The 17,545-nt window shown below is 45.3% G+C and overlaps 1 protein-coding gene across 3 annotated transcripts in view; it reads left to right on the forward strand.

The window, feature by feature from the left end:
• The window catches only part of DOCK11 (dedicator of cytokinesis 11), a 199,123-nt gene that overhangs the window by 100,594 nt on the left and 80,984 nt on the right, over positions 1-17,545 (forward strand). For 2 of the 3 annotated variants that reach the window (XM_047081861.1, XM_047081862.1), the window contains exons 21-28: positions 640-761; positions 1,455-1,541; positions 3,589-3,678; positions 9,881-9,999; positions 11,794-11,863; positions 11,946-12,071; positions 12,656-12,727; positions 14,034-14,180. In XM_047081861.1, the coding sequence (XP_046937817.1) occupies positions 640-761; positions 1,455-1,541; positions 3,589-3,678; positions 9,881-9,999; positions 11,794-11,863; positions 11,946-12,071; positions 12,656-12,727; positions 14,034-14,180 (833 nt within the window). The remainder of the gene's footprint in view (positions 1-639; positions 762-1,454; positions 1,542-3,588; positions 3,679-9,880; positions 10,000-11,793; positions 11,864-11,945; positions 12,072-12,655; positions 12,728-14,033; positions 14,181-17,545) is intronic. The other variant, XM_047081863.1, reaches the window with a different exon arrangement.

Here is a 17,545-nt window from a genome sequence, read left to right on the forward strand (position 1 = left end):
AGAGAGGTCTGAGTCCTTTTTAAAAAAAAAAATAAGTCTAGGGGTGCCTGGGTGGCTCAGTCGGTGAAGCGTCCGACCTCAGCTCAGGTCATGATCTCACAGTCTGTGAGTTCGAGCCCCGTGTCGGGCTCTGTGCTGACAGTTCAGAGCCTGGAGCCTGCTTCGGCTTCTGGGTCTCCCTCTCTCTCTGCCCCTCCCCTGCTTTTGCTCTGTCTCTCTCTGTCTCAAAAATAAATAATCATTTAAAAAATTAAAAAATAAGTCTACCACAAATTATCCCCCAAAGGGTAAACATAATGGTCCTGATGCACTTTTAAAAACTTAAAAGTATTTTTGTATATTATTACCTCTCTTTGCTCTCTCCTAACTATGAGATGGAAAGACTGTGTGTTGTTCCCAATTTATAGTCCAGGAAATTGAGTAAATAAGTCATTAGTGGCCAGGCTGGGATTAGGAAGCCATCCAAATGCATTGTTCCTTCCCGGGTATTCGGGCGCCCAACACCTGGACTCCCACATATGGATCCCACCCCCACCGCAGGAAACATCGCCACCCTGCCCTGCTCCCCAGCAGTCAGAGATTTGTGGAGCTAATTGCATTTGCGATTTCGTTTCTCACGGTTGATTATTGTGTTGGCAGTTGGCTTTGCCTGGGTACCTTTGCTGAAGGATGGTAGAATCATTACATTTGAGCAGCAGCTGCCGGTTTCAGCCAATCTTCCTCCAGGCTACTTGAATGTGAATGATGCAGAATCAAGAAGGGTAGGAGAATAACTGTCTTTGTTGAAGTGATCACAATGTCGCGTTTAAAAAGTAGAATGCTGGGGCACTTGGGTGGCGCAGTCGGTGAGCGTCTGACCCTTGATTTTGGCTTAGGTCATGATCCTAGGGACGTGGCAACGAGCCTCGAGTTGGGCTGTGCACTGAACATGGAAGTTCCTTAAGATCCTCTCTCTCTCTTTCACTTTCTTTCGCTCTCTCCTCTTTCTCTCTTTCTTTCTATCCTTCCTTCCTCCCCCCTTCCTCTGCCCCTCCCTGCACTCACTCACTGGCTCACGCTGTCTCTCTCTCTCTCTCTCTCTCTCTCTCTCTTTCTCAAAAACATGAAAAGTAGAATGCTGTATTCTAGAGGATAGCTTCACAAACTGTGGTCTGAGGACTGGTCCACAAGAAAGATAAGTCAGGAAAATCAGTGTAAAACTTTGATAGCAATTTGACCCAGGTTACCTTGTGTCTGTTGATTCTAATAAGTTTCAAAAGCTGGGGCTTGAAGTTTGTGCATCATCTTAAAATACTCCTTTAGTTACTAGTTCATTTTTATTGTAATTTATAAAAGTGTCAGCCTGCCAAAGATTGGAAATTCAAAATGGTTTAGGATCCATTTACTCTAAAGGCAGACTGTTTTCTCCAGGAATTCCCTATGTGTGAAACTAACACATTTGTTTCTGTTCACAGCAATCTAATGTGGATATTAAGTGGGTAGATGGCGCTAAGCCTTTGTTGAAGATTAAAAGCCACTTAGAGTCTACCGTTTATACTCAAGTAAGTTGCATCATGTGAATTTCGTCAATTTTGCTATTTGAATATTTTTTTAAAGTTCTTTGGTTGTTGTTTTTTTTTTTTTCCCCTGGTAATCTCTACACCCAATGTGGGGCTTGAACTCAGGACTCCAAAGTCAACAGCCACATGTTCTTCTGACTGAGCCAACCGGGAGCTCCTGAATCCATTTCTTGTTTAAAATAGACTATGTTCGATTCCTGCAGCCTCAGAGAAGTTGTGGCCTCAAAGACTTTCTCATTAGCAATAACATCATTCTTTTTTTTTTTTTTTTTCAACGTTTATTTATTTTTGGGACAGAGAGAGACAGAGCATGAACGGGGGAGGGGCAGAGAGAGAGGGAGACACAGAATCGGAAACAGGCTCCAGGCTCTGAGCCATCAGCCCAGAGCCTGATGCGGGGCTCGAACTCACGGACCGCGAGATCGTGACCTGGCTGAAGTCGGACGCTTAACCGACTGCGCCACCCAGGCGCCCCGCAATAACATCATTCTTAATTGTAATAGCTCAAGTTGTATAATCCCTGTCAAATCCCCAAATCCGTTTATTCCCATTAATGGATTCATGCCTTACAAAACTCTGAAAGGAAGGTTGGAGGCTATCATCACCTTTTTTAAAAAATAAATTTAAGTTTTGGGAACAGTTTGGGATTTGCAGAAAAATAGGGTCGTACATACAATTCCCATATACACTGTGCCGAGTTTCCCCTGTTACTAACCTCTTACATTAATTAGTATGGCACAAGGGCACTAGGGTGGCTCAGTGGGTTGAGCGTCCGACTTTGGCTCAGGTCACGATCTCCTGGTTCAGGAGTTCGAGCCCCACATCAGGCTCGCTGCTGTCGGCCTGTCAGCTCTGTAAAGAGCTTGCTTTGGGTCCTCTGTCCTCCTCTCCCTTGCCCTCCCTTGCTGTGCTCTCCCCAAAATAAATAAATATTTAAAAAAAATTAGTATGGCACGTATGTTCTAATTAATGAACCAGTAGTGATCCATAACCATTGACTAAAGTTTGTATTTATTCAGATTTCCTTCTTTTTTACCTATGGATTCTATCCAGCGTAACATATTACATTTCGTTGTCACGTCGTCTTAGGCTTCTCTTGGCTGGGACAAGTTCTCAGACACTCATTGTTTATGATGGCCTTGTCAGTTTTCATGAGTAGTGAAGTTTTGTAGGATGCCCCTCTGTTGGAATTTGTTTGATGTTTTTCTCATAGATAGACCGGAATTGAACATAGCAATTTGAAGTCAGTGGATCATGGATGGCTAGTAGTTTACCCTTGTCCTTGGCATCCATGAAATTACAATCAAAATATCTGTTGGAGGTTCTCAAGCACAGTTTGGAAATTCACCGATGAGGAAGATGAAGTCCACGTTCCTTGGTGTGGCCTATAAGGTCCTTCTCGGTATACAATATCTAGATTCCACATAGGACGGCTGGATACTTGCCGACCAAATTGCCACGATCGCTTGGGCATTGAATGCCTGAGACTATTATTATCTGGTAACTCCCTGCTGATACCTTTTCTTCACCTATCAGTCCAGACCTCTGTTCCTACTCATTTCATTAAAATCTAGAAGCAGCCCGGGGCACCTGGCTGGCTCAGTCAGTCAAGGATCCGACTCTTGATCTCAGCTCACGTCTGGATCTCAGGGTCGTGAGCTCAAGCTCCGCATAGGGCTCCACACTGGGCATGAAGCCTGCTTAAGATGTAGAGGCTGCCCAACCCGACAGACCACACCCGTCAAAAAAGGAATTAAATGAACATTTGGCTAGCTGCGCAAAGATTGTGGCCTGCCCGGTATGCGTGGGTCCACGCTCACTCCGCCCGGTTTTGCTGCTTTTTGTGATGGCCGAGGGGACCACGGGACACGGGCACACGTGTCGGTGACTGCAGCTGCCGAATCTGGGAGTCAGAAGACCCAGATCGACCAGCTTGTGAGACGCGGATGCGGGGGGGACGGAGCGTTAGAGCGCCTGTGTTTGAGGGTGATGAATCAGATTTCTATGGCTGTGTCCATCTGTTTTGCAGGATCTACATGTCCACAAATTCTTCCATCATTGCCAGCTGATTCAGTCGGGCTCCACAGAAGTTCCGGGGGAGCTCATTAAATATTTAAAGGTAAATGAACAGCAGCTTTCGGCGGAAGGTTTGTTTCTCGTGTCTTTCTCGTTGCCACGTTTTGATGGGGGGGGGGGGGCGGGGAGGGAAATGAAACGAACACCTTAAAATAGTTGGGGCTGTGTATCCTCAAGGGAATACTTTCTGTAATGTGCTTTTCTATCAGTTGCCTATTTAGGAGCAGACAGCAGAGTTGCTACATTAGGAAGAAACTGTTACAGCCAGACTCTGTCGACATATTTTTTGAAAATCTCATGAAAATGTTTACTTCAGTTCCATAAATCGGTTTTCTTGGCTCTTTTCTCTTCCTGCTGACTGCCCGGTGAAGGTGGCTCCTGCCGTGGGGAAAAGGGTCAGGACACATGGGAGCGCGTCCCTTTTGCTGGGAGTAAAATGGACGATTCCTGTGTCTGTGGGTGAAAGATGATATCGGCAGGGTCCACTGAAGACCGAAAAGCCCAGTTTCCGCGTGTCGCGTGGGAGAGAGTCTTAAGAAACACCATATTTTATTTAAATGTCTTGAGAACCCAAGGCTCTGTTTATTCCCTAACACGGTGGGACTGAACTGTACATCGTGGGACCTAGCTGGCAGGGACTGTTTCTGGTTACTCCTTTCGTAGGTCAGCCATGGAAAGTCTGGGGCATTTTTATTTTATTGATTTGTTTTTAATTTTTTAAATATTTATGTATTTATTTGGGGAGAGAGAGCGCGCGAGCGAGCAGGCGAAGGGACAGAGAGAGGAAACAGAATCCCAAGCAGGCTCCGCACCATCAGCACAGAGCCCGATGCGTGGCTCAAACCCACGAACCGGGAGATCATGACCTGAGCCAAAATGAAGAGTCGGACACTCAACCGACTGACTCACCCTGGCACCCCAGGAATTTTTATTTTATTTTATTTTATTTTATTTTATTTTATTTTATTTTATTTATTTTTTTTTAATTAAAAAAAATTTTTTTTAACGTTTATTTATTTTTGGGACAGAGAGAGACAGAGCATGAGTGGGGGAGGGTCAGAGAGAGGGAGACACAGAATCTGAAACAGGCTCCAGGCTCTGAGCTGTCAGCCCAGAGCCCGACGTGGGGCTCGAACTCATGGACCGCGAGATCGTGACCTGAGCCGGAGTCGGTCGCCCAACCGACTGAGCCACCCAGGCGCCCCATGGAATTTTTATTTTAAATGAAATCTCTACAGGATTTCCCTTTGGATGTATGTTATTACTTAATGATGTTCTCAAGAGACCAAAACATTTGTCTCTTTTTTTAAAAAATTTTTTAATGTTTATTTATTTGACAGAGAGAGAGAGAGAGACAGAGCGTGAGCAGGGGAAGGACAGAGAGAGAGAGGGGGACACAGAATCCAAAGCACGCTCCAGGCTCTGAGCTGTCAGCACAGTGTCTGATGCGGGGCTCGAACTCCACAAACTGTGAGATCACAACCTGAGCCGCAGTCAGATGCTTAAGTGACTGAGCCACTCGGGCGCCCCCAAAAATGTTTGTTTCATTTCAGAGAGGTAGTATGACATGAGACCACAGGTATGGGTTCTGGAATCATTTCACCGAGCTTGTGTCCCAGATCTGTCCCCTATTAGCTCTGTGATTGACCTTGGCCAAGTTACTGAACTACTCCAAGCCTTGGTTTCTTCATCTGTCACACAGGGATAACCTGTGATGCCAACTCGTAGGGTGGTTGTGGGGCTTAAGTGAGATAGGACATCCACCATATCGTAATCACTCGGGGTACACTTATTTCTTGAGTGCCTTCTATGGGTCAGAGACATCATTCTGAGTGTTTGGAATATAAGGAAAGAAAGCAAACAATAATCCCTGTTGTCAAGCGCTTACTTTCTTGTGGAGGCAGATGGAAAATAAACAAGTAAATGAGTGTGTTTTTTTTTTTTATTTCTTTTTTTTTTTTAATTTTTTTTTTAACGTTTATTTATTTTTGAGACAGAGAGAGACAGAGCATGAACAGGGGAGGGGCAGAGAGAGAGGGAGACACAGAATCGAAAGCAGGCTCCAGGCTCTGAGCCATCAGCCCAGAGCCCGACGCAGGGCTCGAACTCATGGACCGCGAGATCATGACCTGAGCTGAAATCAGACGCTTAACCGACTGAGCCACCCAGGCGCCCTGAGTGTGTTATATATATGTACATAAATCTAAATATATATAAATATGAGCAGCTTGCTTGGTGTGTCCAGTGGGACTTCCAGAGTGTGAGGACATCATATTGGAGGAACTAGGCAGCTAAGGCCTCCTAAGCCGTGATGAGGAGTTTGAATTATCCCTTAAGTAGAGGTGGGAGCGTTGCAGGGCTTTGAACAGAGGAGTGACATGGCATGATTTGGGTTTGTTTGGTTTTTTTTTAATGTGTATTTTTGAGGGAGAGACAGAGTGCGAGTAGGGAGGGGCAGAGAGAGAGAGGGAGACACAGAATCGGAAGCAGGCTCCAGGCTCTGAGCTGTCAGCACAGAGCCCGACGCAGGGCTCGAACCCACAGACCGCGAGATCACGATCTGAGCCAAAGTCGGAGGCTTAACTGAGCCAGCCAGGTGCTCCTGTGATTTGGGTTTTTAAAGTATCATTCTGCCTACCATATTGGGAAGATACTATTGGAAGGGTAGAAGCAGGGAGATGGTTGATAAACGGTGGCTATTATTCTTTAAAAAAAATTTTTTTTTTTTTAATTTTAGAGATAGAGAAGAGAGTGAGAGTGCCTGAATGGGGGAGAGAGGCAGAGGGAGACCTCAGGACAGAGCCCAACATGGGGCTTGATCCCAGGACCGGGCCAAAAATCGAGAGTCGGATGCTCAACCGACTGAGCCACCCAGGTGCCCCTGTGGTGGCTATTATTCTTAATTATCATAAGCAGTATAACTGCCATCCAGCTTTCAAATCCTTTCCTCGGGTAACGTCTAGAAAGCCAGCTCTATGTACGAATGCTTCGTCTGTTAAGATCTTTGGCTTTTCTTCCAGGGGGGAAGCTCCATAAAAGTTTTAGCAGAATGGAATGGAGTAGAGCATCATTTTCATATACTGGTATTCTTAAAATGGAGTAAAAGAAACGCACTCCTATTTGTATTTTTAAGGGTGTGGAATTTCTGATATTTATGTGACCTTTGCTCGCCCTCTAGTGGCAGTGAGTGAAATGCCACACGATTGCAGAAAGAGCGGAACTCCTGTATAGACCGTTTGCACTGAAAGGGCGTCTTGAGATTTTTTTTGATGAGGAAACTGAAGCCCAAGTAGAGGGGATTTGCCTGTGGTCACTCAGCTAGTCGGTAGCAGAGCTGAGCTCAGCCTGCGACATGTGTGTCTTAACTCCTGGTCTCGTGTTCTTTCCATCAAGCCTTGCTGTCTGTTGTCCCTGTAAATGGCCTTGTTTTACCAATTCACTTAACATCTACTTATGTATGGAATATTTCCCCCGATGCTGCGAGGCTTGCAGAGAAGAATAACTGAGGGTCATTGCCCATCTTAAGACCATTTGGAGAGAGAGGACATACATAAATGAAATGACAATATAAGTCATCAGTACAAATGAGAGTCGAAAGCAAGATATGGTAGATATCAAGTGCATGGTACAGGTTGGTGTGCTGAGGGCTCAGGGAACTTAGGAACCACTGAGACTACAGGCCTCCCATCTTAATTGGTTCCTTATCTTATTTAAAATTTTTTTTAAATCTTTTTTTGAGAGAGAGAGAGAGAGAGAGAGAGAGAGAGAGAGAGACAGTGCGAGCAGGGGAGGGGCAGAGAGAGAGGGAGACACAGACTCCCTCTCCAGGTTCCAGGCTCCGAGCTGTCAGCACAGAGCCCGACATGGGACTCGAATTCACAAACTGCAAGGTCATGACCTGAGCCGAAGTTGGACACTTAACCGACTGGGCCACCCAGGCGCCCCTGTTGGTTCCTTATTTTATTCATTGATCTCGTCATTCACCAAATCCTTACTGAGCACTTCGTATGGGCCAGATATTGATGAGGGCACTAGGAATACAATGGGGAACGGTTCAGACTACATACCTGCTCTAGTTGGGGTAGAGAGAGTATAAATGAGTAATTTTAGGTCAAGATAAATGCTGTGAAGCAAAGAGAACAGGTTAACGGGGTCTGACGTGACAGGAGCGCGTTCTAGACGGAGTTGTCACGGAGGGCTGTCTCAGGAGCTGATGCCTCAAGCTGAAAAGAAATAGGTGAGAGGAAGACAAGCATAGGTGATAAAGCCATGGCAAAGGAGAACAGAGTATTGCAGCAGATGTAAACATCTCGCGATGGCATGTTTGAAAGACAGAAGGAAAGAAAAGACGGTGTAGCTGGAACGCAGGGAGCAGCTGGAGGGGGCAGGTGGCATGAGAGGAGCTTGTTGGGGTACATCTAGGAATAGGGGGCCCTTGACAGCCTTTTGTTCATGGTTGTTCTGTTTGTAACAAGGGGGGAAAAGAGCACTCTAGCGCTGTTGCATCGAGAATAAATGACCGAGGAGCGATACTGGATTAGTTTTGCATTGACTGCCCATCTCTCTTTTCTACCTGATGTGATCGCACTTGCCCTTTAACTCTCCTCCTCTCTGAAGCCTTATTGAAGACTCCGTTGTTTCTTCCTTTGTGCGTTTTGTATAGACCGCTATTTGTACACGTTGCCATTCGTATTGCAGACTTAGTCCCAGGTCTTTACCCCCCCTCCGGCCCCCCTCCCCATAGACCGTGAACTGCTTGATGGTGGGAACCAGGGCTTTTTTTGGTGTGCTTGGCATTTGGAAGTTCATTCACAATGCCTTTGTTGAATGAGTGGGATGAGCGGCTTCACCGAAGTAGGGGTTGAACTTGACTTGGAAAGGTGGCTGGGATGTGGCCACAAACTGAACAGAAGCACCAAGGCAGGAATGCATATGATCTACTCGCAGAGCAACCAAGGTACCAGTTTGGCCTTGTGAAGAGTGTGGAAAGTGTTAAGGCTAAAAACACAGGTTAGGTCTCAAGTGATCTTGAACCCCAGGCCAGGGTTTCTCAACCTTGGCAATATTGACACTTTGGACAGGTTCATTGTCGTACGTGGCTGTCCGGTGCACTGTCGGATGTTTAGCAGCATCGGTGGCCCGTGCCTGCTAGGTGTCAGCAACCCCCAGTTGTGACAACCCCAAATGTCTCCAGACACGGCGGGACGTCCCGTTGGGGGGCAGAGTGGCCCCTGGCTGCCAAGCACTGCCCTAGGTCATGGGGAGGCATCCCAGACAGGAGGTGATCTGCTGTAACCCAGTCGGAAGGAGATGAATTTGGAAATGAGAGGTGGGTGTGTGGGGAGTAAAGAGAACCTGTAGAGGCCTCCTAGGAAACGATTAGACTCTTTTGATTATAGGTTCAGAGGGGATGATGGCAAGTAAGGCTGGAAGAGAGGGGGCAAAAGGAAGGAAAACCTGGAAGGCTAGGCTATGTACGGGGGCCTGGGAAAGAGAAAGAGTGAGTTCCTTAGGTACAGAGACTTGTCCCCTCCATCTCTGTATTTCCCACAGCACGAAACCTTGGAGGGAGGTCGAAACAGTGAGACTTGTTTTCGCCTTCTGGTTGGCTGGTTGGTTAAACGATTGAGTGAATGCCTGAGTGAATGAAGGAACGCGGAGAGAAGGGAAGGAAGAAGAAAGAAATTTTACAGATTCCGCTGCTTGCGTCGTTTCTACGTATATGTGGGCACATGGCTTCTTTTTGCCGTTAACGCACCTACCGCCAGAGACAGGGTGTTACAACTTGGAAGAAATGTACTAGGAGGATGTCTGAATGTCGTGCGGCCTCAGTTTCGTGGGCGGGGCCAGTGGAAAGCCGATTATGTAGAGAAGTGCACTTGATTGAATCTCCCTTCTCAGCCGATTGACTGGTGGTCCCCATTCTGTCAAACACACTGCCTGCTGGGACGTGTCGGTTTACCGAGACTCAGGCGTCTTTGTTCCAAAACCCGCTTATCCCAGTCATACTTTTTTATCTTCAGTAAACAAAGTATCTGATGCGAAATAAACTAACAAAATCTGAGTGCCCAAATAGAGATGTGGCTAAAGGAGCTAACCAAAGCGCCCTGTCTTACAAAGCTCACGTTTACGTGAGCTTCTATTCTAGTGAGTACATCTCTCATGACTTGATTTTTTGTTGTTTCACATTGACAAGTTACGTCCTATTTCTGTTTGTTTTCGTAACTAACAATGGCTTATTTTAGTGTTTGCATGCCATGGAGATCCAAGTGATGATACAGTTTCTGCCTGTAATTCTTATGCAACTCTTCCGAGTTCTCACAAACATGACCCACGAAGATGACGTTCCTGTCAACTGTACCATGTGAGTTTCAGCCCTATAATACAGAGAAGCAACTCTTGTTTCTTTTTGTGTTTCTGCATTTTAAATACAAATTTATCTTCCAAACGAGAATGCAAAAGTCAGAAATCTAATATCTGTTCTCTCTTGTTTCATGCTTCTCAGACTGGGGGACCTTGTATCCCCAGGGATAGATGGTACCAGAAATCAAAGGACAAACTGAATGTGTTTTCCTCGACCAGGGGTTCTCAAACTTTACTGCATGTTAGAATCACCCAGGGAGCTTTTAAAGATGTGTGTGCCGAGACCACATTCGTACCAGTGAAACCAGAATATCTAGGGATGGAACTCAGCGTCAGCAATTTTTTTAAAAGTTTTCTAGGTGATTCCATAATGCAACAGAGTTTGAGAACCATTGCCCTAGACCAGCGTTGTCCGATAGAACTTTCTCCAGTCATGGAGTTGTTCTACATGTGTGCTGTCCAATATGGTAGCCATTAGCCATTTAGCTACTGAGCACTCGAAATGTGGCTAGCGTAACTGAGGAACTGAGTTTTCTTTAATTTACATTTAGTTAACATGCAGTATAATATTGGTCTCAGGAGTACAATTCAATGATTCATCACTTACATACAATACCCAGTGCTCATTCCAACAAGTGTCCTCCTTAATGCCCATCACCCATCTAGCCCATTGCCCACCCACCTCCCTCCGTCAACCCTCAGTTTGTTCTCTATATTTAAGAGTCTCTTATAGTTTCTTTCCCTCTCTCCTCTACCCTCGCCCCTTCCCCTATGTTCATCTGTTTGAGGAACTGAATTTGTAACTGTAGTTCATTTTAATTAAATAGCCGCAAGTGGCTAGTGGCTCTCATGTTGGACAGAGTCGCCCTGAACCATGAATTTTTACTGAAAAGGATAAAGGATTATTATTTTTTTATAGAAACAAACAAGGATCTATGGTAGAGTTGAATGGAAAATGCACTGAATTTTGAAACGAAAATGGGATACTCCAAAGAATTGAGAGCTCAGTGCTGGATGTTTCTGGCTTTGCTGCTTCTCCCGTTGCCACGACCTGTCCCAGCGGGTCTTAAGCTACGGCCCTGCACAACGTTTGCTTTGCTCTGCCGTTGGGGCTAGTTTGCTTGAAAACTTAAGAAGCATTATTCTAGTCCAGTGGTTGTCCAATATGGCTCCCGCACCAGCACCATCAGTATCACCTGGGAGCTTAGGGGAAAACAAAAAACAAACAAACAAACAAAAAATACTGCTCATCGTTGAACTTCACCCCAGAGCTACAAAGTCAGAAACTCTGCAAGAGGGGCTGAGCAATGTGCCCTCTAGGTGATTCTGATGCACGATAAAGTTTGAGAACCACTGCTAGTCTCGTATATGGATTTTATATTTACTTCTCATCCCAGGTCCTGTCATTACACCTGTCTGGTCTCTCTCTTCCTTTTGCCCCATCTGTTGCCGTGCTTTCCATCTTTCTCTTCCTTTCCTTTTACTCCCTGGAGGGGATTTCAATATTTACGGCACCCGAGGTCTTCTACTGTATAGAAGCTATGACCATGCTTGAAACGCGTGCAGAACAGAAGCGAGGCATCTGGGTTGCCCAACTACAATGCCCTTGTTTTGACCCAGGAAATGTTGTGCAAGGCCCCGAGCAAGTTCGATGCCGAAATCTTGGTCGGACCATCTTAGGACATCCTATGCAATCCTCTGACTTTGAATTCTTCAGGCAGTGTGGGGGTATTTGGGGGGTTAGATACTCCAACTGTGGTAACTCACATGCTGATTTCTGTGAATGTGTTTGCAGGGTTCTCTTACATATCGTTTCAAAGTGCCACGAAGAAGGCTTGGATAATTATTTAAGATCCTTCATCAAGGTTTGTGGAATAAGCTTTCTCTGGGAGCAGTGTATTTTATGTGAGGATTCTGACTTAGGGCTGCATTTTCCTTCATTTGTAGTATAGCTTCCGACCCGAAAAACCGAACGCGCCTCAGGCCCAGCTGATACATGAAACTCTGGCCACTACGATGATCGCAGTGTTGAAACAGTCTGCTGACTTTTTATCGATAAACAAACTGCTAAAGGTAAGGAACCAGGACACAAGGAACCATTTCGGTTCTAGTCTTTTCGTCATTTGCTCATGTGACCCTCCCCCCCCTTTTTTTTAGTGTTTGTTTATTTTTGAGAGAGAGAGCAGGGGAGGGGCAGACAGAGAGGGTGAAGAGAGAATCCCAAGCAGGCTCCACGCTATCCGCACAGAGTCCGATGTGGGGTCGAACTCATGAACCCCGAGATCCTGATCTGAGCCAAAGTTGGACGCTCAACCGAGCCACCCAGGTGCCCCATCTGTAGAGAATTTAAGAGCAATCATAAGACAGACTAAAAGTTGGTTTCCTCTCAGCACCATGTGTAAGCAAATCCAAATAAGGTCTGTGATAAGATGCCCCTACCCACACGGCAAACATTCCCACCACATGCCCTTTGCACCTCACCGGCTGGTGCTGAGGTGGTACAATATTACCTTGTGCAACTTCGATGGTGAATTGCGATCACTTTAAAATGTTAAAGTTCAGAGATAAGATCCATACTGATTTGTCGAACTTTGCTGAGCTTCAGGATTTGGGTAACTATTAAAAATTGATTTTATGTATTTGTTGGTTTATTTTAGTACTCGTGGTTTTTTTTTGAAATTATTGCAAAGTCTATGGCCACATACTTGTTGGAAGAGAATAAAATTAAGGTAAGTAGGCTAAGAATAATCTATGTTTGAAAATATTTATTTATTTTGACAGAGAGAGTGCACGAGCAAGGCAGGGGGAGAGAGAGAGGGAGAGAGAGAGAGAGAGAGAGAGTCAGCGCAGGGCCTGGCGTGGGGTTCGATCCCATGAACCATGAGATCATGACCTGAGCCGAAACCAAGAGTCAGACATGTAACAGACATAGCCATCCAGGTGCCCCAAGGATAATATTTAGCATAGGCAAAGAAGGCTAATCCTGTTCACAGGTAGCAATGATGCACAGATCCTCTTATACCGAAGGGCTCTTAGCCCTTGACTTTGTCAGTTTTGCCTAAGAAAACAAACCAAAACCAAACACCAATGGATGTATTGCATGAATCTGAGGTCTGACAGTTCATACGTTTTCAAAGTCCTCAGAGGCTTGTTCACATGCATTCTTTCCTTTTTGTTATTTGCCATGTAAAATGCATTTTCTTTGAAGCTTGCCTTTTATCTTGTAGCTTAGAAATGTCTATGTTGAAACATTCATTTGGAGACCAAGTACCAGATCAGAAATCACCTCTTAGAAAGGTCTGACGCATGTATGATGTTCAAAACACCTTCTGTAATAGATGTGTTTCTGGAATGTGGCATATACATTGAGTTGTATTTTTAGATTCTCATAAAAGTACAAAGAAATTTTCTTAGTTCTAGCAATTACAGAGTCGAGATTTGTGAAATGTAAATATTCACCTATTTACCGTTTTCGTCAGACTTTTCACAGAATGGGTTTGCTGAAATTGTGTGTCAGGAAAAAAAACTGGGATGAAAATCTGGGATGTGGGTAGATCTCAGGAACATAATTCCAAAGTTGTTTTTTTTTATTCTTAAAAAAAATTTTTTTAACGTTTACTCATTTTTGAGAGTAAGAGGGACAGAGCATGAGTGGGGGAGGAGCAGAGAGAGAGAGAGGGAGACGCAGAATCCAAAGCAGGCTCCAGGCTCTGAGCCGTCAGCACAGAGCCTGATGCGGGACTCGAACTCACGGATCGTGAGATCATGACCTGAGCTGAAGTCAGACGCCCAACCGACTGAGCCGCCCGGGCGCCCCCAAAGTTGGTTTGTTGATGATTTCAGTCAGTTCATTATAGTTCCTCTAAGGATCTGAAGTGTATGTTGAACTAGTGATGTCATCTTTAAGTTGGGAGAAGAGTTATACTCCAGTTAAGAAAAGCCACATTTATATCTAGAATGTGTTTGAAAATAAAAATAGCAATTGATTTAAACCTTTTGCAGCTCTGACTCTTTGCTCTATCTGTTTGATTTAAGCTTCCCAGAGGCCAGAGATTTCCAGAGGCATATCATCATGTCTTACATTCATTGCTTCTTGCGATAATTCCCCATGTGACTATTCGCTATGCCGAGATTCCCGATGAGTCCAGAAATGTCAATTATAGTTTGGCTAGCTTCCTGAAGGTGAGTTAAAGGCAGCCAGAACATGGTAAGCAGATACTCTTCACCAATATGGTCTTTTAAAGCCAAAGGAGAAAACTACCCACTTTCTAGAGACTCAGCTAGGTCTTTGTAAAATGCAGGAGAAACTTTTGACTGAATTCATCCATCAGTTTAGTAAAACAGCCAGGTATGATCCCTCCCCCCCCGCCCCCCGACACACTGAAATGCCTAATTAATTAAATCAGAGGTCCCATACAGGGGTGGCTTAGCCAGAAGGCATGTTTTGCTTGTTTCACGGGATGTTTTTTCAAATATATTAATTTAAGTGCCTTTAGACGAGGCGTGTACTTTCTGGGTTGCCACAGGCCCCACCACTCCTTAGTATACCCTTGACTCTTTATGCATTTAAATCACTTCTCTGACCCCTGTCGGCCTTTGAGTTTGCAACTCTGGAACGAAAGCAACCTGTTTGCTGATGTAACCGCAGTCTACATGTTATTAATCCACGTGAGGGAAGATTGTTCATTTCGGTCAGCGAGATGATTCTGTTTGAGAGATACCAGAAACTCCTATATGGATGAAGAACCACGCATTTATCACTGTTCTGGTTTATCGTAGTTCTAGTTTTTTGGTACGTAAAGGGCAGTGCTAGAATGTAATTGTTCTATAAAGTGGGTGACAATATTTGAGTTGTTGCAGAGAAGGGGCACGGGTTTGTAAATGCGCTTACTGTTTGCTTGCTCCTTTCTACTACCCCTCTTCTCCCAGCCCTTCCTCATATCTCAGCCTCACGTAAAGAACCTCACGGTCGAGACTCCATCGAAGCAGTTTTCGTGTCTGACGTACCCTTGTTGTCCATTTTTTTTTAAATGTTTACTTATTTTTTTTTCAACTTTTTTTTTTTTTTTTTTTTTTGGGACAGAGAGAGACAGAGCATGAACGGGGGAGGGGCAGAGAGAGAGGGAGACACAGAATTGGAAACAGGCTCCAGGCTCCGAGCCATCAGCCTAGAGCCCGACGCGGGGCTCGAACCCACGGACCGCGAGATGGTGACCTGGCTGAAGTCGGACGCTTAACCGACTGCACCACCCAGGCGCCCCTAAATGTTTACTTATTTTGAGACAGAGAGAGAAAGACAGCACGAGTCAGGGAAGGGGCAGAGAGAGAGAGAAAGAGAGAATCCCCAGCAGGCTTTGCACTGTCTGTGCAGAGCCCAACATGGGGCTCAGTGTCACGAACCTTGAGATCATGACCTGAGCCGAAATCAAGAGTCAGACGCTTGACCGACTGAGCCACCCAGGCGTCCCCACCTATCATTTTAAAGTAAATTGGGGCGCCTGGCTGGCTCAGTCGGTCGAGCATCCGACTTCAGCTCAGGTCACGATCTCGCGGTCCGTGAGTTCGAGCCCCGCGTCGGGCTCTGGGCTGATGGCTCAGAGCCTGGAGCCTGCTTCCGATTCTGTGTCTCCCTCTCTCTCTGCCCCTCCCCCGTTCATGCTCTGTCTCTCTCTGTCTCAAAAATAAATAAAACGTTAAAAAAAATTTAAAGTAAATTAAGGAGGACGCTATTTGAAATGTAAACTCTCAGTTTCTCCCATGGGGTTTAAACTTGAAAGCTACTATGTAAAGGGAATAAATAGAACACAGTTGATGTCATAGCTGTATTTACTTTATTTGAGTCACCATTTGCCTGTCTTCTCTGTGAAGATTCAGAGACAAGAGGCTGTCTCAGAAGTCACATTTCTTTTTATTTTATTTTATTTTATTATTATTTGTTATTTATTTTTTTATTAAAAAAATTTTTTTTTCAACGTTTATTTATTTTTGGGACAGAGAGAGACAGAGCATGAACGGGGGAGGGGCAGAGAGAGAGGGAGACACAGAATCGGAAACAGGCTCCAGGCTCTGAGCCATCAGCCCAGAGCCCGACGCGGGGCTCGAACTCACGGACCGCAAGATCGTGACCTGGCTGAAGTCGGATGCTTAACCGACTGCGCCACCCAGGCGCCCCTATTTTTTTATTTTAGAGAGAGAGAGTGGCAGAGGGAGATAGAGAGAAAGAGAGAAAGAATCTTTTAATGTTTATTTTTGAATGAGAGAGAGAGAGAGGGAGACACAGAATCCGAAGCAGGCTCCAGGCTCTGAGCTGTCAGCTCAGAGCCTGACACGGGGCTTGAACTCATGAACTGTGAGATCATGACCTGAGCCAAAGTCCGACGCTTAACCGACTGAGCCACCCAGGCGCCCCTGAAATCACATTGCTAATACGTATTCGAAGTAAAGTGTGATGACTGTTACTTGGAAAATAGAAACAAACTACAGTAGCAAGACCAGAACAGGAGGGTTTATGAGCAGGAACTATGACCAGGGCCGAGAAGAAAAGTTCTTCTAGAAGAGTTGAAGGTGTTGCATGTAGAGGAGGGTCCACGAGCAAAGACGGAGAGATACGCGTGTTCCAGAATTGTTTAGGGATGAGCAAGCCTTGTGCGGCAGAGAGTTTAGGATGCAAGGCATTGAATGTCCGGCTAAGGAGTTTTGGTTTTGATCTGTATGCAATGGAGCAAGACCAAAGATTTTTTGTTGTTCACCCGTCCTTTACATGCCCCTGTGCTACGTCTTACTGTGCTGTATTTTAATTATTTATCTTGTCTGTCTTTACCCCTGGACGGGGGTGAAGACCATGTCATATTCACGTTCGTATTTCTCTAGAACACTGTCGCAAGCACAGTGAGAAATGAGGTGCAAACAGAGTGGGTTCCTTCTGTTTCACAGGAATAGGCTAGGCGCTAGGGAGAACATAAAGAGAAAGAGAGTCTTCCTGTCGTCCTATGTAGGTAAAATCACAGGGAAATAATGAGTACAAAACAAGCTAGCGTAGAATATAAATGCTTCAAGGGGCTTGTGGGCCGGGGTGGCTAAGGAGGATGGGATTTCCCTGGGACATTGAGGAATGGGTAGGATTCGGCAGAAGAGTGCTGGAGTTACTAGCCAGGCCTGGCATGATGAGCAACTAGGAGAATGACCCGCAGGCAAGTGTGAACAGCTATTAGGCCTGTCACGGAGGAAGGATGTTGTTTGTAAACCCAAGTTAGGTAACGTATAGTATAATAATGGTTTCAGGAGTAGAACTTCGTGATTCCTCACTTACAGACAACACCCAGTGCTCATCCCAACAGGTGCCCTCCTTAGTGCCCATCACCCACCCAGCCCATTCCCCACCCACCTCCCCTCCAGCAGCCCTCAGTTTGTTCTCTGTATTTAAGAGGTTTGCCTCCTTCTCTGTTTTTTATCTTATTTTTCCTTCCCTTCCCCTATGTTCATCTGTTTTGTTTCTTAAATTCCACGTGAGTGAAGTCATATGATATTTGTCTTTCTCTGCCTGACTT

Source organism: Lynx rufus, unplaced genomic scaffold, assembly GCF_022079265.1.
Source record: "Lynx rufus isolate CCGP_SWC_20201006 ecotype Redwood Valley unplaced genomic scaffold, mLynRuf1.p SCAF_19, whole genome shotgun sequence".
NCBI lineage: Eukaryota > Metazoa > Chordata > Mammalia > Carnivora > Felidae > Lynx > Lynx rufus.